This window comes from Phacochoerus africanus, chromosome 2, assembly GCF_016906955.1.
Source record: "Phacochoerus africanus isolate WHEZ1 chromosome 2, ROS_Pafr_v1, whole genome shotgun sequence".
Lineage (NCBI taxonomy): Eukaryota > Metazoa > Chordata > Mammalia > Artiodactyla > Suidae > Phacochoerus > Phacochoerus africanus.
Genome location: NC_062545.1, coordinates 66,382,752 through 66,408,551, shown reverse-complemented (window position 1 = coordinate 66,408,551; position 25,800 = coordinate 66,382,752). Strand labels below are relative to the sequence as shown.

General features: G+C 36.8%; 1 protein-coding gene across 6 annotated transcripts in view; it reads left to right on the top strand.

Annotated features, from left to right (window-relative positions):
• Positions 1-21,871, top strand: part of USP45 (ubiquitin specific peptidase 45) — a 62,279-nt gene extending 40,408 nt beyond the window's left edge. For 3 of the 6 annotated variants that reach the window (XM_047761492.1, XM_047761485.1, XM_047761518.1), the window contains 10 exons: positions 297-384; positions 6,916-6,997; positions 9,182-9,273; positions 11,381-11,437; positions 11,775-11,918; positions 13,998-14,670; positions 16,317-16,414; positions 18,208-18,294; positions 20,537-20,690; positions 21,304-21,871. In XM_047761492.1, the coding sequence (XP_047617448.1) occupies positions 297-384; positions 6,916-6,997; positions 9,182-9,273; positions 11,381-11,437; positions 11,775-11,918; positions 13,998-14,670; positions 16,317-16,414; positions 18,208-18,294; positions 20,537-20,690; positions 21,304-21,434 (1,606 nt within the window). In that variant the 3' untranslated portion in view covers positions 21,435-21,871. Of the gene's footprint in view, positions 1-296; positions 385-6,915; positions 6,998-9,181; positions 9,274-11,380; positions 11,438-11,774; positions 11,919-13,952; positions 14,671-16,316; positions 16,415-18,207; positions 18,301-20,536; positions 20,691-21,303 lie in introns of those variants that run through there. The other 3 variants (XM_047761503.1, XM_047761510.1, XM_047761528.1) reach the window with 3 other exon arrangements.
• The last annotated feature ends 3,929 nt before the right edge of the window (positions 21,872-25,800 follow it).

Genomic DNA, 25,800 nt, shown 5'->3' with positions numbered 1-25,800 from the left:
TATGGAAGTTCCTAGGCTAGGGGTCGAATTAGAGCTGCAGCTGTTGGCCTATGCCACAGCCACAGCAAGGGAGGATCTGAGCCAAGTCTGAGACCTACATCATAGCTCACGGCAGTGCAGGATCAACGACCCATTGAGTGAGGCCAGGATCGAACCTGCATCATTATGGATACCAGTCAGATTCGTTATCGCTGAGCTATAATGAGAACTCCTCAAGGTTATTTTGTATGGTAGGAATATATCGTTGATAGAATGATTGATCTTTTTTTCTTTCTTGTTTTGTTATTAAATCATAGGGCCCCTGGATTTAAAAGTCTCCAGCAGCAGGACAGTCAGGAGCTTCTTCATTATCTTCTGGATGCAGTCAGGACAGAAGAAACAAAGGTCAGGTTTCCTTGTGCTTATCACTATACACTTTATTTTATTTTATTTTATTTTTTATTACTCAAATGAATTTATCACATCTGTAGTTGTATAATGATCATAACAATCTGATTTCACAGGATTTCCATCCCACAGCCCAAGCACATCCCCCCACCTCCCTATACACTTTAAAATGAGGGTACAAACTGAAGGAATTAATTTTTGCCAAGATTTTAATGTGTGGTTAAGAGTAATGTGATTTTTTGACTATTCTGTGTATTCTCTACCCCTCTTTTTTTGCCTCTCCTACCATAAGATTATTTTTTTAACCCGTTCGCAACACTATTATCCTTTATTAGTTAATGCTATTTGATTACAAATAACAGAAATTAATGAAAACTGGCTTAAATAAAGAAAAAGGAATCTAATAATCCAGATAAAGGGAGATATAGGACAGGAAGGTTCTCAGTAATCCAAAAAAAATAGTCTCCTTTTTTCCCAGTTTCTCTGGCTCTGTAGATTTTCTTTGTCCATCTCTCTGTGGCCTGAATAGTTTTTGTGCTCCTCTGTCTGGTTGGTAGCACGTGACCACCATGGTTTGCGTGTTGCAGTTGCACAGATATAAAAAGGAAACTGGCTGTTGGTGAATCCCAAGTCTAAATTCCCAAGAGAGAGAAACTTCATTATCTGATGTTGGATTAGGATCTACTCAGGGACAAGAGGATTAGGGTCCCAGCCTCCTGGATCAGGGAATGTTTCTGAGTAACGAAGGACTGGATAGACTGCCCATTGTTTATTGTAATCCTATCTCTTAGTTGATTGCCTGTTGGTTGGCTTTAATATCAAATTGGTTTATTCACCTTTTTTTGGTGGGGTCCTATGCAAATAGAATAGTTTTTCAGAGAAAATGCAGGATATTCGAGAGCCAGTCAGAGCTGGAGCCACCGGCCTATGCCACAGCCGCAGCAACTCGGGATCCAAGCCGCATCTGTGACATACACCACAGCTCGTGGCAACACCGCATCCTTAACCCACTGAGTGAGGCCAGGGATTGAATCTGCGCCCCCATGGATGCTAGTCAGATTTGTTTCCAATGAGCCATGACGGGAACTCCTGTAAATTGTTTTTTAAAGAGATTTGTAATTAGTTAAGTTTTAGCACAATCACCCTGAGCTAATATTTGATCGTATTTTCTTATACTAGAAACTGATACTGAGAATGGAGATTCAAACTTGTCTTTCTGACTACCAAACTAATGATCTAATTTTTTACAAATTTTTATTGGAGTATAGTATAGTTGTATAGTATACTCCTATACAAGGTAGTGTTAGTTTCAGGTGTACAGAAAATTGAATCAGTTATATATTTATAATACATGTATTCATTCCTTTTCAAATTCTTTCCCATATAAGTCACTACAGAGTATTGAGTAGGTTTTCCTGTGCTATGCAGTAGGTTCCCATTACTCATCCTTTCCATGTGTCTTACTGTGTCTATGTCAATTCCAACCTCTCATTTTATCCCTCTCCTCAGCATTTTCTCTTTGGTAACCATAAGTCTGGTTTCAAAATCTCTGAGTCTGTTTTTGTTTTGTGAACAAGTTCCCTTGTATCATACTTTTTTAGATTGCACATATTAGTGATCTCGTATGGTGTTTGTCTTTCTCTGACTTAACTTCACTTAGTATGGTAATTTCTGGGTCCATTTACGTTGCTGCAAATGGCATTATTTCCTTTCTTCTTATAGCTGATAGTCCATTGTATATATGTACCACATCTTCTACTTTTTTTTTTGTCTTTTTTGTCTTTTTAGGGCCTCACCCACGGCATACTGAGGTTCCCAGGCTAGGGTTCTAGTTGGAGCTGTAGCTGCTGACCTACACCACTGGAACAGCAATGCCAGATCAGAGCCGGGTCTGCGACTTACACCACAGCTCACAGCAACGCTGGATCCTCAACCCACTAAGTGAGGCCAGGGATCGAACCTGCAACGTCATGGTTCCTAGCCGGATTCATTTCTGCTGAGCCACAAGGGGAGCTCCTATACCACATCTTCTTTATCCAGTCCTCTGTTGATGGATGTTTAGGTTGCTTCCATGTCTTGGCTGTTGTAAATAGTGCTGAGTGAACATTGGGATATAAGTATCATTTTGAGTTATGGTTTTTCTCCAGATATATGCCCAGGAGTGGGATTGCTGGGTCAAACAGTAGTTCTTTATGTCGTGTTTTAAGGAATCTCCATACTCTTCTCCACAGTGACTGTACCAATAACATTCCCACCAGTAGTGGAGGAGGGTTCCCTTATCTGCACACCTTCTCCAGCACCTACTATTTGTAGACTTTTTGATGATGGCCATTCTGACTGGTGTGAGGTGATACCTCACTGAGATTTTGATATGCATTTCTCTAATAATTAATGATATTAAGCATCTCTTCATGTGCTTTTTGTCGTCTGTCTGTCTTTATTGGAGAAATGTCTTTTGAGATCTTCTGACCATTTCTTGCTGGGGTTGTTTGTTTTTTTGATATGAAGCTATATGAGATATTTATATATTTTGGAGATTTATCCCTTGTCAGTCACTTCGTTTGCAAATATTTTCTCTCATTCTGTGGGTTGTCTTTTCATTTTGCTTATAATTTCCTTTGCAGAAATTTAATTTAATTAGGTCCCATTTGTTTACTTTTGTTACAATTTTCTTTACTCTAGAAGGTGGATCCAAAAAGATATTGCTGTGATTGATGTCAGAGTGTTCTGCCTACATTTTCCTCTAAGAGTTATATAGTATCTGGGGGTTTTTTTAATTAAAAATTTGAAAAATATTTTTACAAGTATAGTTGATTTACGGTGTGCCAGTTTTTTTGTGTGTTTTTTTTTTAGTAGTATCCAGTCTTATATTTAGATCTGTAATCCATTTGGAGTTCATTTTTCTATGTGATGTAAGAGAGTGTTCTAATTTTATTCTTTTACATGTAACTGTCCAGTTTTCCCAGCACCACTTAAAGAGACTGTCTTTTCTCCACTGTCTATTTTTGCCTCCTTTGTCAGAGATTAGTTGACCATATGTGCCCGGGTTTATCTCTGGGCTTTCTATCCAGTTCCACTGACTAATGATCTAATTTTACACAATACTTCTTATTAAAATTTAATTTTAATGCATGGTCATCAGTGATTAGCATAAATAATGTATTTTTAGGCTTGTTATTTAAAATTTACTCATAATTATTTCACTATTTGAAAAAAATGTTAAATCTGATTCAGTAACTATGATATATTGATACCCTTATTGAGGAAGTTGCTACAAGGTAGCAAGGTGGAAAGAGATGCTGTGTCTTTCTATTATGAATAGTAAACACATTTTGACTTTCTGAGAGCCTACAGATGACATAGGAGTTACTTTAGGATTAACTCAAACTGTGGGTTGCTAGAATGATTTTTTTTTCCCCCTGTGATTTGCAGGAATATGTTTTCTACATGGTGGTCTTATATCATTGAAATGGAATTAAAAGTTACCTCTTTATATTAAGTGTTCTTCTCTGTTGATACTACAAATAAAAATAAAATCTATCCCTATTTTTTTCTATTTTACTTTTATTACTTGATGGCATTCTTTGTTACAATTGAATTATTCTTCTGTCATAAGGATGGGTTGGGATTCACAGTAGCTTGAAAACTTGGGCAATACAGCAGGAAACACTGGCTTTTGAAAGCTCTTACCTTTTTTTTCACTCTATTTGAGGCTTTTAGATGGTGTGGCAAAATTAAAATGTCAAGTCTGTGGATCTATTCAGTCTTGTAAGCAAGGACAGCCCTGCCGGTCAGTTACAGTGAGTACCCAAGCAGGAGCTGCATTGTCTAGCCTGGGAACTCCACAGCTGTTCATCGGGCTATTGCTGTAGTTTGTCACTGCCATGTGTTTTTTGATTGAAGGAAGGCAACAGCAGTATGTCTGCCACCAGGCTCTCTTAGTGATGATTAAAAACGAACTGACCTTCTTTCATATTGTTTCATTAAAGTTGGTTTTTGTTTTTGTTTTTTTTAATGTCTGTGAAGTTGAGGGATATAACACGCTCTTGCTGACTAGAGAGCTAAAGGGATCATTTGTGTAAAAACTAAAATTTTTATGTATGGAATAAATAAATTAAACTTTAAAATAAGAACTTCCTTTGTGGCAATCTTCTCAGCTTAGAAATATATGCTTCTTCACTTTTCCTTTTAACTTGAGCTATCACTAAATTAATGATACTGTATTTTTATTATCAAAGATTTATCACTTTAGTATATTATTGAGTAAATTATTTTCAAGATAGACTATCTCAGCTGACTTAAATTATGAGTGTTTCACATTCTTATTTTTGAAAGGAGTTTAACATGGAAATTTAAACTAGTTGAACCTTGATAATGCTAATTGATTAATGTATTGTGGTTATTATTAGCTCCTTAACCAAAGTCTTTTTTTTTTTTTAACCTAAATGGGTCAAAGCTCAACTCTTAACAGTGAAAGGTTGTAGATGGACCTAAGCCCATTTATTTTATTTGGCTTGATGAACTACCTCTTAACCAACTCTTTAACAGCTTAGAGCAGAGAATATAAATTTACGGCTAGGCTACAATAAAAGGACAAAAGTCTAATAGTTTAAAAGTTAATAATTTAAACAACTTTATTGTTTTTACTCTTTTTTTAAAGACTGTGATATCAGAATTCTCACTGTGGCTCAGCTGTAGTGAACCCGAATTCCATATGCTGCAGCTGCAGCCCTAAAAAGACAATAAATAAATAAAGAGTGTGATGTCATGGTTCGCCTTTCAGAGTATAGTAAAGGCTCATCAAATCATATTGAAAATCATGTCTGAATTTGAACATTTTACTAATTGTAGGATAAATTCACCATCTTCTAAAGCTGAGGTGTTTGGTAGCTGGAGAAGCTTTTCACACATACAATAAATTTATAGGTGAACATGGGTATTCATTGGAATTTCTCATTTTTCATTAAATATTCTCCTTTGTGGAATTCACATCATTCTATTTTGCTTATTTTAATCCAATAAATTCTCTTTTTCCAGGTGTAAAAAGTCAACTTTAGCTTAGACAAATCCAAATTATATCAATTTTCAAATTTATTGAGTCTGAGTTATAGAGTATTCAATACTTAATAGCTTTGGGACACATTGTTTCAGTTTCCTTTATGTATATTTCCGGAGAGCATGACATGACATACAGATTGCTGTATGTTTACTTTTATACCCCATTTTGTATATATTTAGGCTTTTTTTTCCCCCCCCCCCTGGCTACAGCTGTGGCATGTGGTAATTTCTGGACCAGGGATCAAACCTGTGCCACAGCTGCAACAATGCTGGACCTTAGCCTGCTGCACCTACACAGGAACTTCCTATATTTAAGTTTCTGAATATTGCATTAATTTTCAAAATACAGAGTTCCCGCTGTAGCTCAGCAGTAATGAAACCAATTAGTATCCAAGAGGACATGGGTTTGATCCCTGGCCTCACTCAGTGGGTTAAGGATCCAGTGTTGCCATGAGCTGTGGTATAGGTTACAGACACAGCTTGGATCTGGCGTTGCTATGGCTTTTGTACAGGCTGGTAGCTGCAGCTCTGATGTGACCCCTAGCCTGAGAACTCCCATGTGCCGTGGGTACGGCCCTAAAAAGACAAAAAAAAAAATTTTGTTTTCAAAATATGCTTGAAGAAAATAGTTCTAAAGAAATAAAATATGCTGACCATAGGCTAGTCAATAAACAAAACTCAGTGTCATAATTATCGGGGGAGGATATTAAAAACTTATTGTAAAACATATCGAACATATAGAGCAATGTGTACAACATACATGTGGCTTAAAGCATAAGTTCCTGTCATGGCTCAGTGGTAACAAACCCAACTAATATCCATGAGGACACGGGTTTGATCCCTGGCCTCCATCAGTGGGTTAAAGGATCTGGTGTTGCCGTGAGCTGTGGTGTAGGTTGCGGACATGGCTTAGATCTGGCATTGCTGTGGTTGTGGCTGTGACTGGCAGCTGTAGCTCTGATTCAACCCCTAGCCTGGGACCCTCCATATGCTGAGAGTGTGGCCCTAAAAAGACCAAAAAGGCGTAATATCAACTGCCCCTAGAGTTACAAAAAGTTTTTTTCATTAGTACCGTAAAATCTACCTATTTTGTTTTTCCAAGCACTTCTTATTGTTTTGAGAGCTATTTCTGTATGCTTAAACATTATAATTTAGTTTTGTAAGACTGGGTAGCAAGCATAAACCTATTTCTATTATTGGACGAAGGTTCCCCAAAGATGATGATAGTCGTTGCTGTGGCTGTGATGTAGGGCAGTGGCTGCAGCTCTGATTTGACTCCTGGCCTGGGAACTTCCATATGCCGTATAAGCATCTCTAAAAAGCAAAAAAAAAAAAAAGTCCTCCTCTTATTTAAGAGGATGAGGCTTGAGTCAACTGTTACTGAAGCCAGATTCTATTCATGAGAATACAATATAATGCTCTGAAAGAATACATTCTAGTTTAGATTCTTATTAAATTCTTGTTTTACAGCGAATACAAGCTGGCATTCTAAAAGCGTTTAACAACCCAACTACTAAAACTGCTGATGATGAAACTAGAAAAAAAGTCAAAGGTATGTTGACTCTTTCACTGTTAAAACTTTCTTCTAGAAGAAAATACTAAAAAGTTTCTTTTTGGGGAGAAAGAACTGAGCATTATGTGAATTAATTCTCTGAAGTAGTGGCCTTAGAAGGAAGAGTGTACTTACACCTGTGGTTGCGAGATAGTCTGGTGGGTCATAGAAAATGTTAGGATCCATGTGAATTTTTAAAAATAAAACCAATAACATATATGCAGATTGACACTGATGCCCTTATGGGAAGTATCCTATGGGAAACCTGAAAGGTTGAAAGCAGCAATCTCACTTGGAAGTTTGTTTTTATCATATTGTAACGTTTTGCATATAAAGTGTACTTAGATAAGTGTATTTATGGCCGTTGTCTACTAGACAGTGCTTCAGTGTTCCAAAGACTCCTGCCAGGAAGCCATTTATTTAAGAGAGTACTGTTAAGTATACATGTCTATACCTAGTGTTGAATCTTCATCAGCCAAAATGTGAGGCCAAAACAATGATTAACTAATCAAAGCTGATCATTTACAGTGATCAATATTTCAATATAGGTTTATATCCCATGTTATTAATGATTTACCTTGTCCTAAGTGTATATTTTGCCTTGAGATATTAACTAATGGTAGTAATGTATAGTCATTTTTAGAAAATATTTAAACATTGTATTTTATTCTCTTTTCTACATCTTTTTTTTGTAGCATCATATATATAATACATGTCTATAATTGATAAACAGATATACATACATTATAGTTGTATGTAACAAAACTTTATTGGGTTCAAGATTTTTAAAAAATGTAGAGCGTGAATATTTTGCTCTTTTGTTTTGAGATAGTGCCATCTAGTGTATGTTTGGAATAACTGCTCATTTTGTTCTTTCACTTCTTTCCACTTTGTAATCTTACCTATTTTCAATCCAGCAATTTTTCTTTTCTTTTCTTTTCTTTTCTTTTCTTTTCTTTTCTTTTCTTTTCTTTTTTCTTTCTTTTTTTCTTTCTTTCTTGTCTTTTTGCCATTTTCTTGGGCCGCTCCCGCGGCATATGGAGTTTCCCAGGCTAGGGGTCGAATCGGAGCTGTAGCCGCTGGCCTACACCAGAGCCACAGCAACGTGGAATCCAAGCCGTGTCTGCGACCTACACCACAGCTCAAGGCAATCCCAGATCCCTAACCCACTGAGCAAGGCCAGGGATCGAACCTGCAACCTCATGGTTCCTAATCGGATTGTTAACCACTGAGCCATAATGGGAACTCCCAGGCCATTTTTCTTAATGAAACATCTTTGTTTAACATAACATCTAAATAGCTATCATTGTAATTAATAAATGTTTATTATTACCTCCAGATAAAGTCTGCTCTGTCATTCAGTGATTCAAATAATGTTTTTAAATGATTTAAAATGTTGTTTGTATGAAATTTGAAGATAGAGAGCCAAAAAGGATAGAAGAGACGTTTGAAAGAGGAGTGAATAGGTTTGGTAATATATTTTTCCCCATGGTTTACTATGGAAAATTTCAAACTTCCACTAGAGAGCATGGTCTAAGGAAGCCTGTGTGCATGTGTGCCCATTGCCTCTGTTAAATGACATTCAGTCCATGGTGTGTTATGTTTCATATATTTCCCTCCAACTCCATATTATTTTGAAGCATATCATCGACATAATGTTCTTTTATTTATAAATATTTCTGAAATAAATAATTTTAACATTTTATTATGGTTGAGTTACAAATATAACTGAGTTATTAATTGCCATGTGAGTTCTTTATGCTATGCAGTGTTTACTTGTCTTTTACTACCCTGTTGTTTCCATAGTTATAGTCTAGGCCTCTGTAATCCTAAATCATATTCTTCCCAATCCCTCTGTCTACCTCTAGGCTAGGCACAGAGGCTTTATAAAGGATTTGGTGGGAGAAGTTGAGTATGGTATGAATGGTGGTTATTGTTTTACTTCTTAAGTTTAAGAACAGTTTGTTAAGTCTTAGAGACTACTGTAGTTGCTAGTTACTTTTTCTCTGTAGAATTGTAAAGAAGAAAGACATGGTGATATCACATAGTAAAATATATTATTAAATATGGTACTAGATATCTGCCATATTCAGATTTCTGTTGATTCAACAGAAAACAAGCCTATTACATTGTTAGGTTGATGGTTGACATGTTTTTGTGCATTAAAAAGTATTATTTTTACAGCATATGGAAGAGAAGGTGTGAAAATGAACTTCATAGATCGTATCTTTATTGGTGAATTAACTAGCACGGTCATGTGTGAAGAATGTGCAAATGTAGGTAACTTTGGAATTCACTTCAACATGGAATAGATTATAGTTACATTGTTTTTACTTTCTTTCACATGTAATCATCAGCAGTCATTTATTTTTATTTGTGACAGATGACTACGTAATAGTCTTTTTAAGTCTTGAAAATATATCCTTCATTCCTAGAAAATAAATATAATGTATAATTTTTTACAAGGAAATGTGTTATCTAATTTTTCCTCTTAATACACCTTTGCAGTTTATTTAGCTTGTTTTAATATGCTTCAATGTGATAGCTACTCATTTGGATTGAAAATGAAAGAGAAACTCCTGTGAAGAGAGTAGCCATGTTAATATAACTGTGTACTGCTCTGAATTGTAATCTGAATAGAAGTAATTTAATGTAGTAACATAATTAAGGCTGATCTACTTTTTAAAAGTTTACATTTATTTGACTTGAAGTTTTTTTAAGCAGACTTGACTCATCTTTGAATTTAGTGATAAATGTTAATTTTGAATGACATCTGTACATTAACAACTTCTTAAAATATGTATAAATTTTTACAGGTTTTCAGTTGCTTGGTAAAGAATATTTCTGAAAGCATATGGCGTATGATAGGTTTAAACTTGTCTGGAGCTCTCTTGTGGTGCAGTGGTTTAAGGATCCAGTTATACCATTGTAGTGTCTTGGGTCGATGCTATGATGCAGGTTTGATCCCTGGCCTGGGAACTTCCACATGTTATGAGTACAGCCTCTCCAAAAAAGAGAGAGTCTTTATGTCCATTAACTTGTCCCAGATTATGGAGTACCTTTCCTCTCTAGTCTTATAAAACCAGGATTATATAGTATATCTCCTTCTAGCCTGTCATACTAAAGCACGGAACATGTCAACGTAATATTATAGTTGGGCTTTGAACAATATGGGTTGAATTGCAAGAGGGCCACTTATGCTCATGTTTAAATTTTTTTTTTTTTTTTATAAATACCACCACAGTACTATACAATCTGTGTTTGGTTGAATCTGTGGATGCAGAGCCCCGACTGTAAAATTATACTCTGATTTTTTTTTTGGCTGCCTTGTGGCATATGGATTTCCCAGACCAGGAGTCTGATTGGTGCCTCAGTTGCCACCTAAGCTGCAGCTGCGGCAATGCTGGATCCTTAACCCACTGTGCTGGGCCAGGGATTGAACCTGTGTCCCAGCATTTCCAAGGTGCTGCTGATCCCATGCACCACAGCGGGAACTCTAATTATACTCTGATTTTTGTCTGTTGAGTGGGATGGGGGTCAGCATCCATAACCCCCACATTGTTCAGTGGTCAACTCCACTCAAATTTCTATTATATTCAACGTAGATGTTTTCTTTTTCACGAGGTACAGAGTATCTTGTTTTGTTTTTGGTGGCACTGTCAGCATGTGGAAATTCTTGGACAGGGATTGAACCCGCGCCACAGCATTGACCTAAGTTGCTGCAGTGACCATACCAGATCCTTAACCTACTGTGCCACAAGAGTATCATCCCCCCCCTTTTTTTTTGGCTACCCTGAAGCACATGCAGTTTCTGGGCCAGGGATCAGATCCGAGCAGCAGGTGTGACCTATGCCGCTTGTGCAGCAACGTTGGATCCCCAATCCACTGCCCTGGACCAGGGATTGAACTTGTGTCCCAGCACTCCGGAGACTGCCTATTCCATTGCACCACAGAGGGAACCCCCCCAAGAATATCTTTTAAATTATCCTAAAGAATCTATAGAACCAAACTCTCTGACTTTTTTTCATGACATTTTTTAACATTTCATATTTTATGTTATGGTCCTAATTTCACCAAAAATATGTTTATGTCTTCAATTCATCCATTTTATTAAGTACAATTTATTTTAAAATTACTTTAAATATTAAAGGTTAGTCATATTAACAGTATGATAAAATTCAACTGGATTGCGTTTATTCAGGTTTTAAAATATCTTGATTTAGTAATATGCATTGCTATACTCAAATTACTGTTTGTTCCAGGAACACTTTATAACTTAAAATTTTAAGTTGCCTGGGAAGTTTGATTTCTTTAAGACTTTACAAAACTACATTGTCTATATTAGAATTCTAACTAAAGTCCTCAACATGTTTTCTTTTTAAGATCTCCACAGTGAAAGATCCATTTATTGATATTTCACTTCCTATAATAGAAGAGAGGGTAAGGAGAAAAAAAACTTAAGTCTTTTTGTGAAGGGAGTTATAAATTCCTATGTTTAGACATGTGTTGAATGTATTATCAGATATCTGAGAGTCATTATTTTTAATATGCAATACTTGAGTTTATGCAGTGTGTTTGATATTGGAGTTTGTGTATGTTTGCATGAAGTATGACATAATTCTTATTCTCAAGGAATTTCAACTCTTATGCTTTATATTTTGAGAAATAATGTTAAGAAAATTATCCATATTTCAAATGAGTTAAAAATTTTGAAAAGTAGATGATATCCAGAGTTTATTTCCTAAAGTTTTGTGTTGTGTACATGGTATCTATCTAGGTTTCAAAACCTGTACTTTTGGGAAGAACGAGTAAATATAGAAGCTTACAGGAGACAGATAATGGTCAGTACAGTGGCTCTGTTACTGTAGAAAATACTCAGCAACCCAAAGCCACCAAGAAGCATTCTCCATCTAAAGATATGGTAAGATTCTGAGCATTTATGAGATATCTGGTTTTTTAAAACTTTTTTATTAAGAAAGAGTTTAAAAGTATATAAAAGTAGAGAAAAAAGTATAATAAACTCCCATGTACGCATTTTTCAGCTTCAGTTATCATTCACAAGTAATCATGTTTTATCTGTATCCCACATTTCCCTCTTCCCCATCCTAGATTATTTTGAAATAAATCCCAAATATATACTTCAATATGTATTTCTAAAACAAGCTCTTCTTTAAAAGACATAACCATCATATCATTATTTTACCTAAAAATATTAATAACATTAATTATATAAATATCTAGTCATAATTTAAACTTCTGCAGTTGTCTCAGAAAGTATTTGTTTTTTTGTTTTTGCTTTTTAAAACATATTTGAATTTAGGGTCTAAAAAAGATATATAGATTTGCCATGTCTCTTAAATATCTTAATCCACAGATTCCTCCTTTTTTTTCTCTGCAATTTATTTGTTGGAGAAATCAGATCATTTTTTCCAGCAGTTTCTCACATTCTCACATCAGTAGTAACTCATTTTGCATGTTGTGGTAATTCATTTTGTGTGTACTAATTCATTTACATATTGTTAAGAGGTAACTCTGTCCCTTTTGTTTCCTTTCTAAGGCAGTTTGAGGTAGAGACCTAATTAGGTTTAAGCTTGATTTATTTAATTTTTGATTTTTTTTTTTTTAAGGGCTGCACCTGCCGCATATGAAAGTTGGGCTAGGGGAGTTCCCGTCGTGGCTCAGTGGTTAACGCATCCAACTAGGAACCATGAGGTTGAGGGTTCAATCCCTGGCCTTGCTCAGTGGGTTGGGGATCTGGCATTGCCATGAGCTGTGGTGTAGGTTGCAGAGGCGGCTCGGATCCTGCCTTGCTGAGGTTCTGGCGTAGGCCGGTGGCTACAGCTCCGATTGGACCCCTAGCCTGGGAACCTCCATATGCCGCAGGAGTGGCCCAAAAGACAAAAAAAAAAAAAGACAAATAAAAAGACAAAAAGACAAAAAAAAAAGAAAGTTGGGCTAGGGATCAAATCAGAGCTGCAGTAGCAGGCCTATGCCATAGCCACCCAATGCCAGATCTGAGCTGCATCTGTGACCCACACCACAGGTCATGGCAACATAGGATCCTTAGCCCACTGAGCAAGGCCAGAGATTAAACCTGCATCCTCATGGATTCTAGTTGGGTCATAACCCACTGAGCCACAGTGGGAACTCCTGCAAGAAAATTTTTAAGTGATGGTGTCTGTTTCCATCGGTGGGTGCACATCATGCTTGATATTCCTTCATCTGTGATGTTTCCAGTCATTGATGAACATTGACTAGACCTGTTATTTCACCAGGGACATACCTCACTGAAGAATTATACCATATAAATTTAAAGAAATCAATCTGAAATTGCATCTCATTAAAAAAACCCTTTTTTACATAATATGATTTGTACTAACATGGCAAATTGATGCATTATCTGATTTAATTCACTGTCAGAAGGCTCTTTAAGGAACAAGACTACAGAGATTATGCCAAGGTTGACCCTTGAAAAACCTCCCTCATACCACCATTCCACAAAAGTCCTGTTCCCTCTCTATGAGTAGGTAACCATTATTTTTGGTTTCTTGTATAGGAGTTTACTTTTATTTTTTATTTTTTGTCTTTTTAAGGGCCGCACCTGTGGCACATGGAGGTTCCCAGGCTAGGGGTCGAATTGGAGCCATAACTGCCAGCCTATACCACAGCCCCTGCAATGCCAGATCCAAGCTGTGTCTTCGACCTACACCACAGCTCACAGCAATGCCAGATGCTTAACTCACTGAGTGAGTCCAGGGATCAAACCTGCGTCCCCATGAATGCTAGGCTGAGCCACGATGGGACTCCTGAAGTTTACTTTTGAATTAGAGCTTTTTGTTAGCATATCTTCAATTGACTGCAGTTTAGGTAGGTTTAGGAAATAGATTCCAGAGATATTAGAAATAGTATTTTAGTAATTGTGGAATATTTAAGACTTATTGCCATTTATTTTCAGTAAGGTCACAAGATTCTTTTCTCTGAAAACACTGTCAACTTACAGAATCAACTAATTCATGGCAGAAAATGTATAAGAAAATTGTCATCTGGAGAGGATAAGGCTGCTGTCATGTACCAGAAAAACGAAAACCTTGAAACGGATGGAGGCTCTTCATTGTTTGCAAGCGTCAGGAGCACTGAGTCCACTCTGACTGAAAGCCCTACCGATGGCAGTGAAAAAGAAGCCAGCCTTTCTGACAGCAGTGTTGATGCTGACAGTGAGGCTTCAGAGTCTGAAAGTGCCCCTAAACAGACTTTGTTGTTGAGATCCGGCAACAGCTACTGTGTGCACACAAATGGACACCTTCGCCACCCATCAGAAACTGAACCACCCGCCAGGGAGAGTGACAGTGGTGATGGCGGAGTGGCTCAAGCTGTTTCTGAACTTCGTTTGAGCAGCACTGTAACTGGAGATGGGGATTTTGACCGAGAAAATCCACCACTAAATGTTTCAAATAATTTATGTTTTTCAGAGAATAAGCAAATGGTGCCTCAAGGCCCCCAAAATGCTTTTCAGACCCTTTCTCAGAGTTATATAACCACTTCTAAAGAATGTTCAATTCAATCCTGTCTCTATCAGTTTACGTCTATGGAATTACTAATGGGGAATAACAAACTTCTGTGTGAGCACTGTACTGAAAAGAAACAGAAGTACCAAAAGGAAACCAGTTCTGCAGGTAAATGTTTAGCTTAATTTTTTTTTTTTAGGTATTCGTGGATGATCTGATCATTAGTGACTTGTGGGTCATAGATCCCAAGTTGAGGAACCTAAGAACCTTGTCTCCACACTTCAGCTGCTTGGACGCAGGGGTTGTCTATTCAGATCTGTATCTCAGCACTGAAGATACTGACTGGGCAGAGTCAATCTGCAATAGATCTATTTAGTTAGTTAGTCTTTTTAGGTCTGCACCCATGGCATATGGAGGTTCCCAGGCTAGGGGTCTAATCGGAGCTGTATCTGCTGGCCTACACCACAGCTCACAGCAACTTGGGATTCTTAACCCACTGATGGAGGCCAGGGATCAAACCTGCATCCTCATGGGTACTAGTCAGGTTCATTACCACTGAGCCATGATGGGAACTCCACAGAGCCACATAATCTTATTTCAGGGGACTAGCTATCTGAAATTTTTCAGAAGAAATATTCTTAAAACTTAAAGTTTTATTACTAGTAAGATTAATGTTCTTCACAAATCCCATCAGTCTATTGTAAAGTCATGTCATAAGATAGAAATATGAGGAGTTCCCATTGTGGTGCAGTGGAAACAAATCCGACTAGGAACCATGACGTTGCAGGTTCAATCCCTGGCCTTGCTCAGTGGGTCGAGGATCCAGCGTTGCCGTGAGCTGTGGTGTAGGTTGCAGATGCGGCTCGGATCCCGCATTGCTGTGGCTCTGGCGTAGGCCGGTGGCTATGGCTCTGATTAGACCCCTAGACTGGGAATCTCCATATGCCATGTGCCGCGGGAGCGGCCCAAGAAAAGACCAAAAATAAAATAAAATAAAAAAATAAATAAATAGAGCAAACACTGATTCTTAGTGACTAGTTTTTTCGAAATATAGATTTGGGGAGTTCTCTTGTGGTGCAGCAGGTTAACTATCTGATGTTGTCACTGCAGCAGCTTAGGTTGCTATTGTGGCACAGGTTTGATCCCTGGCCCAGGAATTTCCATATGCTATGGGTGTAGCCAAAAAAAATGTAGGTTTTATTATTCAGTTATGGTGAGCCCAGCAAATAAGGAGATGATTGCCAGTGTCAGTAAGGCCCCATATATCAAAGCATCAGAATGAAGACATGCTTAATACATTAGTAATTAAATGTCTAAATGGGAGAGGAAGAAATGCCAACTTAACATTAATCCAAGTTAAACATGCAGTTGGCCATATTCAAATCCTATCATGAGTCCTTTGAAACAGCCTCTTATTGAAATGCCCCATTGTTCCTGTAATAGTAAGCTCCTTCCACTGCAATGAGTAATGACCAAGTTTTTTTCAGCTATAGTTGTGTTTCTGATGATCTTTAGAGGACATTGACACAAGTCATTTATGGTCTGTCTGCTTATAGCTTCCAAGTTATGTTGCATGTGTCACCTCCCCTATTCTTTATCCTTATAAGTGTGTGCCTTAAAAAAAAAAAATCACTTTCATATTAGTGGTGTTTGGGGATAAGTAGAGGCTCTCTGTAACTAGAAGTCTGATTTCATTTTTAATATTTTCAAAAATGTGGTATAGTGCTTCTGTATAAATTTTAACTATATTAGATGGTAAATAATGTATAAAATGGAACTTCACATATAAATTTATAATATTACATTTTATGCAGAAAAGAAAGCAGAAGGGGTTTATACAAATGCCAGGAAGCAACTGCTCATTTCTGCTGTTCCAGCTATCCTAATTCTCCATCTTAAAAGATTTCATCAGGTAAATTCCCTTTAGTAGCACTATAGTAATTTTCCTCATATGTTTTACAGAGCCCTAAATTTGTTAAAGTATTGTCAAGGATTAGACAGTAATTATATTGAATTTACAAATTTGTCATGTGAGATTTACTGCTTTTTCAGCTGTAATAGCTTACTTTTCTAAATGAAATTGTTTAATTCACAGCATTTGAAGATTTAGGTGGTAGGAACTTAAGTAGCATTCATATGCATGTGTGTGAGTGGAAAATAAGATTATTAAGAACCCTTAGAAACAAAGAAATTGCCTAGTGCACATAGTTTTTTTCTGAGCTCTCATGTTTGAGATGAGAGGGATGCTTGGGTTGGCCGTGGTTGACTGGGACTAATTGCCAAAAAGGGCTACAAGGGAAGTTCCTGGTGGTCTAGTGGTTAGGACTTGGTGTTTTCACCTCTGAGGTCCTGTTCAGTCCCTGATCTGGGAACTGGGATCCCATATCAAGCCTCTGTATGCTGAGGCCAATTTAAAAGGATGGGGGAGTGGTGCTGCAAGGCAGACTTCATTCTTGTAGGACTCTAATGAGAGAGAAACTAAATATTTTTAATGTGTTGGGTTTTTCTCCAGTTATTTATAGTTTTAATTCAATGCCTTCTCTCATTTTTTTTTTGCCTTGATAAAATGATTTTAAACTTTCTCGAAAAGGAACACTTTCCCCCTGCCTCTCTAGAAGAAACTTTAATAATTAAAACAGTATGGTCAGAATTGTCAAAAAATAAAATTTGAGTATAATTTAAAGCTCTTTTGTTATGTTAAAGGATGAATTTCAAATCATTTTGGAAGAGGCTTAATTATTCAGTAAAGGACTTAGGGAAAATAGGTGTTTGAAGAAATAAAAATATGGCGCTTTCTTATTATACCATATATATCAATACTATTTTCAGATAATTTTTTTTTTCTTTTTGGGGCTACACCTGCAGCATATGAAGTTCCCAGACTAGGGGTCAAATCAGAGCAACAGCTGCCAGCCTATGCCACAGCTACAGCCACAGCCACAGCAACGCCAGATCTGAGCTGCATTTGGGACCTATGCTACAGCTTATGGCAACACCAGATCGTTAACCCACTGAACGAGACCAGGGATTGAACCCACATCCTCATGGATACTAGTTGGGTTCTTAACCCCCTGAACCATAAGGAGAATGCCTCAGATAAATGTTTTTAGTTGTATGAAACAAATTATTGAAAGACTAGAAGAAAACTTGATAAACATTATTAGCCTAACATCTATATGAAAGATAGAAGTATAAAAACCCTTGGAAGAAATTTCAAAGGAAGAGATTGCTTTGATTATATATCTGCAACAACAGTTCAGGTGGGCCATGCATGGATGGGCAGGAAGGGCTTTTTTTCTATCTAACCCTATCCTTACCCACAGGAATTAGATTAAGTTCTTGATTTTCTATAGCCACTGTAACAGAAACTCAGTGGAAGTGAAATGGCCGTGGAGAGCAGAAGCAGTTGTATCATGTCTCCTTACATCAGAATGCGTAATGGAAGGTATATGTTGGCAGTGATTCTGTATGAATCTTGCCAGGGTCGTGCCAGATCTGAGAAACTAATTTTATGGTGTGCCACAGTTATTTTATATTTAGTACTTGCATCCCTTTTAGGAACAACTTAGAGAAAGAACTCATACCCGTTAAGGCATGAAAAAACTAACTTCCAGGATTCCAGTTTGGGTTTTAATTAACAAACATAATGATCTTGTTTAATTAAGTTTGTTGCATTAAGAAAATTTCCTTTGGTATTTTTTTAAGGCTGGCTTGAGTCTTCGCAAAGTAAACAGACATGTGGATTTTCCGCTTATGCTTGATTTAGCACCATTCTGTTCTGCCACTTGTAAGGTATAGTATATTATTAAGATATTTAATTGACTTGCAAGTGATATCGAATATATTGTTAATTAGGTCATTTAAATTAAAAACATTTTGTTTAATACATAAAATATTCATGTAGTTACAAAGTCAAATGTGTGAAACAGAGTAAATTTAAACAAGGATAGCTTTTCTCCATGTCTTTTCCACCTGTTTCTTTCCTCCTTTATAGATAGCCTTTTTTAAAATGATTTTTATTTTTTCCATCGTAGTTGGTTTACAGTGTTCTATCAATTTCTACTCACAGCAAAGTGACCCAGTCACACATATACATACATTCTTTTTCTCACATCATCCTCCATCATAAGTGTCTAGATGTATTTCCCTCTGTTATACAGCAGGATCTCATTGCTTATCTACTCCAAATGCAATAGTTTGCCTTTTTTTTTTCTTTTTTTAAAGGGCTGCACCTGCAGCATGTGGAAGTTCCCAGGCTAGGAGTCAAATCAGAGCTGAAGCTGCCAGCCTATGCCACAACCAGAGCAACGCCAGATCTGAGCCTCATCTGCAACCTATACTGCAGCAACGCCAGATCCTTAACCCACTGAATGGGGCCAGGGATGGACCCTGTATTCTCATGGATGCTAGTTGAGTTCATTACTGCTGAGCCACAGCAGGAGCACTTTTTTTTTTTTTGGCCATACCTGTGGCATATGGAGGTTCCCGGGCCAGGAATCAAATCCAAGCTGTAGCCATTGCCTGCATCACAGCTGCAGCAATGCCAGATCCTTAACCTACTGCATCGGGCGAGGAATTGAACCCATACTGTTGTAAAGACAATGCTGGATTCTTAACCTTCAGCATTACAGCAGGAACTCCAGGATAGGCATTTTTTAAAATTATGGTTTATTCATCTATTTTAAAAAAATAAATAGGCATGTTATATCTGCATTTCTTTAATAATATGTATGCTTTTTTCCACCTTATTCTTTTTTTGTTTTTTTTTGTCTTTTTGCTATTTCTTGGGCCGCTCCCGCGGCATATTGAGGTTCCCAGGCTAGGGGTCCAATTGGAGCTGCAGCCACTGGCCTACGCCAGAGCCACAGCAACGCGGGATCCGAGCCGTGTCTTCAACCTACACCACAGCTCACGGCAACGCCGGATCGTTAACCCACTGACCAAGTGCAGGGACCAAACCCGCAACCTCATGGTTCCTAGTCGGATTCGTTAACCACTGCGCCACGACGGGAACTCCTCCACCTTATTCTTAACATTATATCCTGGAGGTTATTTAATAGCAGTATTTAAAGAGAGTCTGCAGTCCATTTTTCAAGCAGCATAATACTCTGTTTTATGGATGTATAATAGTTTGTTCAGCCAGTCCCCAGTTTATGGACATTTGAGTCTACTCCAGTTTTTTGATACTACAACTAATCCTACAGTTAATAATCTGGTGCACATCTTTTTACATTTTGCTCATATTCTTCTGAGATAGAATCCTAGAAAAAGGATTAATAAATCTGAGGGTAGTACACATATAACTTAGCAAGATATCCTTGAAGAGGGGTGTACCCCTTTGCATTCCCACATGTGAGTACTCTTCCCCACAGCCCAGCAAACAGAGAATATTGTCAAGTTTTTGCATTTTGCCAATCTAATACATGTGGGAAGTTACCCCAGCATAGTCTTACTATGCGTTTCTTTCTTATTTTAAGTAGGATGTGCAGGAGCTATGACGCAGGGGGTTAAGAATCAGACTGCAGGAGTTCCTGTCCTGTCTCAGCAGTAATGAACCTGACTAGTGTCCATGAGGACATGGGTTTGATCCCTGGCCTCGCTCAGTGGGTTAAGGATCTGGCGTTGCCGTGAGCTGTGGTGTAAGTCAAAGATGCGGCTCGGATCCCATGTTGCTGTGGCTCTAATTTGACTGACCCCTAGCCTGGAAACTTTCGGGTGCGGTCCTAAAAAGACAAAAAAAAAAAAAAAAAAGAATCAGTCTGCAGCGACTCAGGTCACTGCAGAGATGCAGATTCAAACCCTGGCAGGGTACAATAGGTTAACGGAGCCAGTGTTGCAGCAGCTGTGGCTCAGATTCAATCCCCGGCCCAGGAACTTCCATATGCTGGGGTGCAGCTGTAAAATAAAATTTTAAAAGAAATGTAGGAAGTATTTTTAGCTTAATTTCCTTATAGTTATAATTTCCTTATGATTTTCCTTATAATTTAGTATTTCACTAAATATTACTAATTTGAGTTTTTTCTTTGTCTAAAAGAATGTATGTGTGGGTGATAAAGTTCTCTATGGTCTCTATGGCGTAGTAGAACACAGTGGCTCAATGAGAGGAGGTCACTACACTGCTTATGTGAAAGTGAGAACACCCTCCAGGAAATTATTGGAACATATCACTGGAAAGAAAAATATACCAGGTATGCCATCCTAAGTTTATTTTATTCTTAAAAACAAATGAATTTAGTCTTCCTCTTCTGGAAGAGGTTAAGTTAGTTCAAGTCGAGTCACTTTGTTAAGTGAGAAATACCTTTAAGAGTACTTAGATAATCTTAGAGGAACTTAAAGATCATAAAACTGTATACTTCAGGTGATGTGAAGTGACACCCAGTTTTTCAAGGTGTTAAGTTATCATGTATCACGGTGAAGTAGCATTTTATTTAACAATACCAATAGTTTTTGAAGATACACCGGATCCTCAGAATAGAGTTGGAGTAGAAAATTTGCTGGATTTGCTTAGGATCAGCAAACTAACTTTGTATTATTTTTCTCTCTTTTTTAGTGCAAATGCTTCTTTCTTTGAATTAATAAATATTTACAAGGCTATCTAATAGTTCACTAGGTACTTAAAGTAAAATGATACTAATAGTAATGCTCTAGGAGTTCATTTTAGAAGGTGCTTTATCCCAAGAAGAAACAGACGTATGCAGTAAAATCTTGCATTAGATAAATACAGTCTGTAATGAATGTGTTGTTTATATGTAAAGTCAGAACATATTTATTATAAAATTATACTTCTTTTTGTTTTGTTAGGTTTGAAAGAACCTGATAGTGAATCAGCAGGCCAGTGGGTCCATGTTAGTGACACTTACGTGCAGGTGGTTCCAGAATCAAGAGCACTAAGTGCACAAGCGTACCTTCTTTTTTATGAAAGAATATTCTAATTATCTGTTAATTATTAATGGCAATGATTATTTAGATCACTTTTATTTAAATGCTGCAATGATAACCATAATATGCAATGTGCCTTTCTTTGTAGTCTTTTTCTCTTCTGTATGTATAGCATATCCCTCAACTGCTCCTGAACATTCTTATCATCTGGTGTATCCTTTTTTAAAAAAAAAAATCAGATTTACTAAATGCTTTCAAAATTATATTCTTAAAATAAAGCTAAACATGTATTTTTTAAAAAATATTTATCCTTGAAAAAACCTAGAATTTACAGTACTAGAGGAAACCCTTTTATGATGTGGCTTATCACAAGCATTCAGAAATGATGCTGGCTAAATCAAATCGTTCCTTAAAACAGTCACATCCCACCTTTCTGTTCTCATGTGTATGTGTGTATACACACACACACACACACACACACACATATAGACATATATGTATATATCATATGTCATTGTTTACTTATTATTTTTAACCTTACCTTTTAGCCTTTTTAAACCATAGTTTTATTTTGGGCATATTCCATATTGTATGTGCTAGCTGTGTCTTTTCCAAATAAACATTAAAATAAGAATATAAATATTTAAGAAAAATTGTTCATTCATGAAGCACTCCACTTAAAATTATCTCAGGGCTATGTATATACTGCTTGATGGGAAATATTAGCTGTAACATGTACTTACACAATTGGCATAGTGACCTTGTTCTATTTTGTATGATTCAACCATATAAAAAGGTAGCTTTAGTAATACGGATTTACAAATAATATGTTATTTAGCTTATTGCTTTGGGGTTTTGAGAACTAGAAAAATATTGAAATATTTTTCAGCATATTCTTTGCAGTCTATTCATGGTGAAGTTGAGGATAATTTACAAGTTATGTGCCAAGGTCAAAAATATATTTATAGATGCAACATGTGAAATTGATAAATAGAAATTGTTGATCCATATGGGACCATAAGATACCTTTAAAATGTAAATGATCAAATCATATTTACAAGTAATAGAGAATTATATTCTTATTATACTTAGCAGGAAAACATAATGCATTTTCTAGCTCTATAGGTCAGTAAATATTAATCATGGCTTTAAGGTTTTGGAATCACCTTTTGTCTTCAGCAAGCATCATTAAGTTCAAGTGTGTTTAGTTTTTATTATTTTAATGGGCATAAGGTTGGCATTTTTTTATCTTCTTTTAAAATCATTAATAGCAAAAATATGGTAGTTTTCCCTCCAGAATACAAATTATTAAGCTGTCAAAACTTGGCATGAAAATGTTACCATTACTTAGGCTTACTTGTTTAAAAAAGGACAATTTTGGTAAACCAGCTATAATGGAAAGAATAAAAATCATTTTAAAAAAAGATTAAAAAAGGGGGAAAAAATGTAATTGTAATGTATACATGTAAGGATAACCTGACCCCCTTGCTGTACAGTGGGAAAATAAAAAAAAAAATATTAAAAAAAAAAAAGATAAAAAAGGACAGTTTTGGTCTTACCTTTTTGGGGGGTGTCTTTTTTTTTTTTTAAGGCCGCACCAACAGCATATGGAGGTTCCCAGGCTAGGGGTCGAATCAGAGCTGTGGCCGCTGGCCTACGCCACAGCCATAGCAATGCAGGAACCAAGCGGCATCTGGCACCTACACCACAGCTCACAGCAATGCCAGATCCTTAACCCACAGAGCAAGGCCAGGGATCGAAGCCGCATCATCAGATACTAGTCAGATTCATTTCCACTGAGCCACGACGGGAACTCCCTAGTCATACATTTTTAAATCAAAACATAGCTGCATAGTTCAAGCACATCCAAATCATTAGTGCTGACGAATGATAGTACAGGCAGATGTTGGTTAAGTGCCTGGTCCTAGTTCATTCTCCTCTTGTTAAAGAAGGATAAGTATAGGGGCTATAGATAATGTGTGGAAATATTGAACAAAGACTCTGACCCTCCTTGATATGTAAGTATCAAGGTTACCAGTGCTGCCTTTTGATATATGGATAAATGGAATTAGCAAGGTTGCCATTGTTGCCTTTTGACATATGAATTATGATTAGTGTTAAAGATGGTAATATACAAAATTCAGAGGTTAAAATGTCATTGCACAAATTCTGTTTTTAAGCTATTGAAATTTCAATAGTAGTGTTTTTCTTGATTTTTAACAGAAATGATGGAGAAATAGAGTTTTATAAATTATTCTACAAACTCAGGTTGTGTCTTATAAAAGGCAAATAGTGTTTAAAGTTTATTTCATTGTTATCCATTAACATTAAAGCTCTCAGTACCAGAGCAGTGACATTTTTTGGAAAAATATTAGTTTAATCTCTTTATTTGAATCAGACATCCTGGTAATGACAGTTAGCATCACCTCCCCCAAATGTAAATATTAAGATGTCTCATTTTTCTCCTAGAAAAGACAGCAGAGGTATGCACTTTTCATTGGACAGTTACTTCTTATTTTGTTGATAGATGGATAGAGGAAAGAGAGAGAGAAGGAAAGAAAGAGTGAAGGGAGGAAAGAAAGGAAAGAAATAAGAGCATTCATTTCTGTTGCTTTTTGGCTTATCCCTTACTCATTTATGTCAGAGATGTGAGTGGTAGGTGACGGCAAGGAGTGTGCCTTGTTCCTCCTTTCATTGATAAGATGCCAGGAAACAAACTCGTGCTGTATTATCAAATAGGAGATCTTTTTTTTTTTTTTTAATTTTATTTATTTATTTATTTATTTGCTATTTCTTGGGCCGCTCCCCCGGCATATGGAGGTTCCCAGGCTACGGGTTGAATCGGAGCTGCAGCCACCAGCCTACACCAGAGTCATAGCAACGCTGGATCCGAGCTGCCTCTGCAACCTACACCACAGCTCACGGCAACGCCGGATCCTTAACCCACTGAGCAAGGGCAGGGACCGAACCCGCAACCTCATGGTTCCTAGTCGGATTCGTTAACCACTGCGCCACGACGGGAACTCCCCAAATAGGACATCTTTTAAGCTTTATTGGGAATACCAGTTAAGACTGATTTTTTCATTAAATGAATGATGTACTGTAGCTCAGAACATTACCTCAGTACTCAAGTAATATAGTAATTTTTATGCTTAACTTCACATTTATTCATTAAGTATATATTTATTGAACATCTACTAAGGATCAGGCACTGTGCTGACACTATTTTAACATGTTTTAAAATGAAGAGGCCTGTGCATGTTTTAGGCATTCTTCTTCTTCTGATTCTTTTTTTTTTTTTTTAAGGGCCACACCCGCAACATATGGAAGTTCCCAGGCTAGGGGTCGAATTGGAACTATAACTGCAGGCCTACACCACGGCCACAGCAATGCTGGATCCTTAACCCATTGAGTGGGGCCAGGGATAAAATCTGAGTCCTCATGGATATTTGTTGGGTTCATTTCTGCTGAGCCACAACAGGAACTCCTGGATATTATTCTAGAAGTAACAAGATACTTTAATTCTCGTTTCCACAGTGTTAAATGAGTTAATTCTGAAATCTGATGTTTAGTTTTGTTTTGTTTTATGGCCTACAGTTTGTGAATGCCTTGTTTTTCCGGGTCTGCTAGTGATGGAATAAATTTGATTTGATACCTAAGAATTTCCTAAAGATAGCTTTTATAATAGAGAAGGTATGTTAAGTTACACATGGGCCTACGTTTAAATTTTTGTCTTATTTTGAATATTTCCAAAGCACATTTGCAGGGGTATTAAATTGTGAAGCTCCTTTGAAAGTAGCTTCCAGATGACCTCAGGAAATAGTACAGATCAGTGAGAATGTTTACAGATCCTCAAAACAACTACTACAGTTTTTAGCAAAATAAATTTGAGAGGTAAAACAGAAGTTTCCCTTGCTTTATTTAGAGACTGGTATACAGTGTATATCTAAACTTGTTTTCCTCTACTCTAGTTTTCCTGTATTTAAAATGATAGATTTTTGACTGTATGCCAGTTATGTGACTATTTTGACATAACCAAATACATGTTTATATTTAAGACTTAGTCAATGTTTTTAAAGCAATGTGAAAACCACCATTTTCTGTAGACAGGGAGAGTGGTAGTTGGTGTCAGTTCTATGAGTTGTTGATATCAATTTTGTTATTTTAAATGTGTCAACAAAAGCTATTTTATTATCATATATTTAATAGCTCTTAGTTTGCATGTGTGACTTTAGTAGTGATTTTATACAACCGAATAAAATTTCCTGAAGAATAAGCTGTGAAATGTATCACCTTCATCTAATTTTTGAAGTATAAAGTTGTATTTTGCCTACTTTTATTAAATTCATACTCATAATTTAATTTGTTTGCATGTTACCTGGTGAAATAAGCCTAAATCAGATATGTGCAATAAAAGTG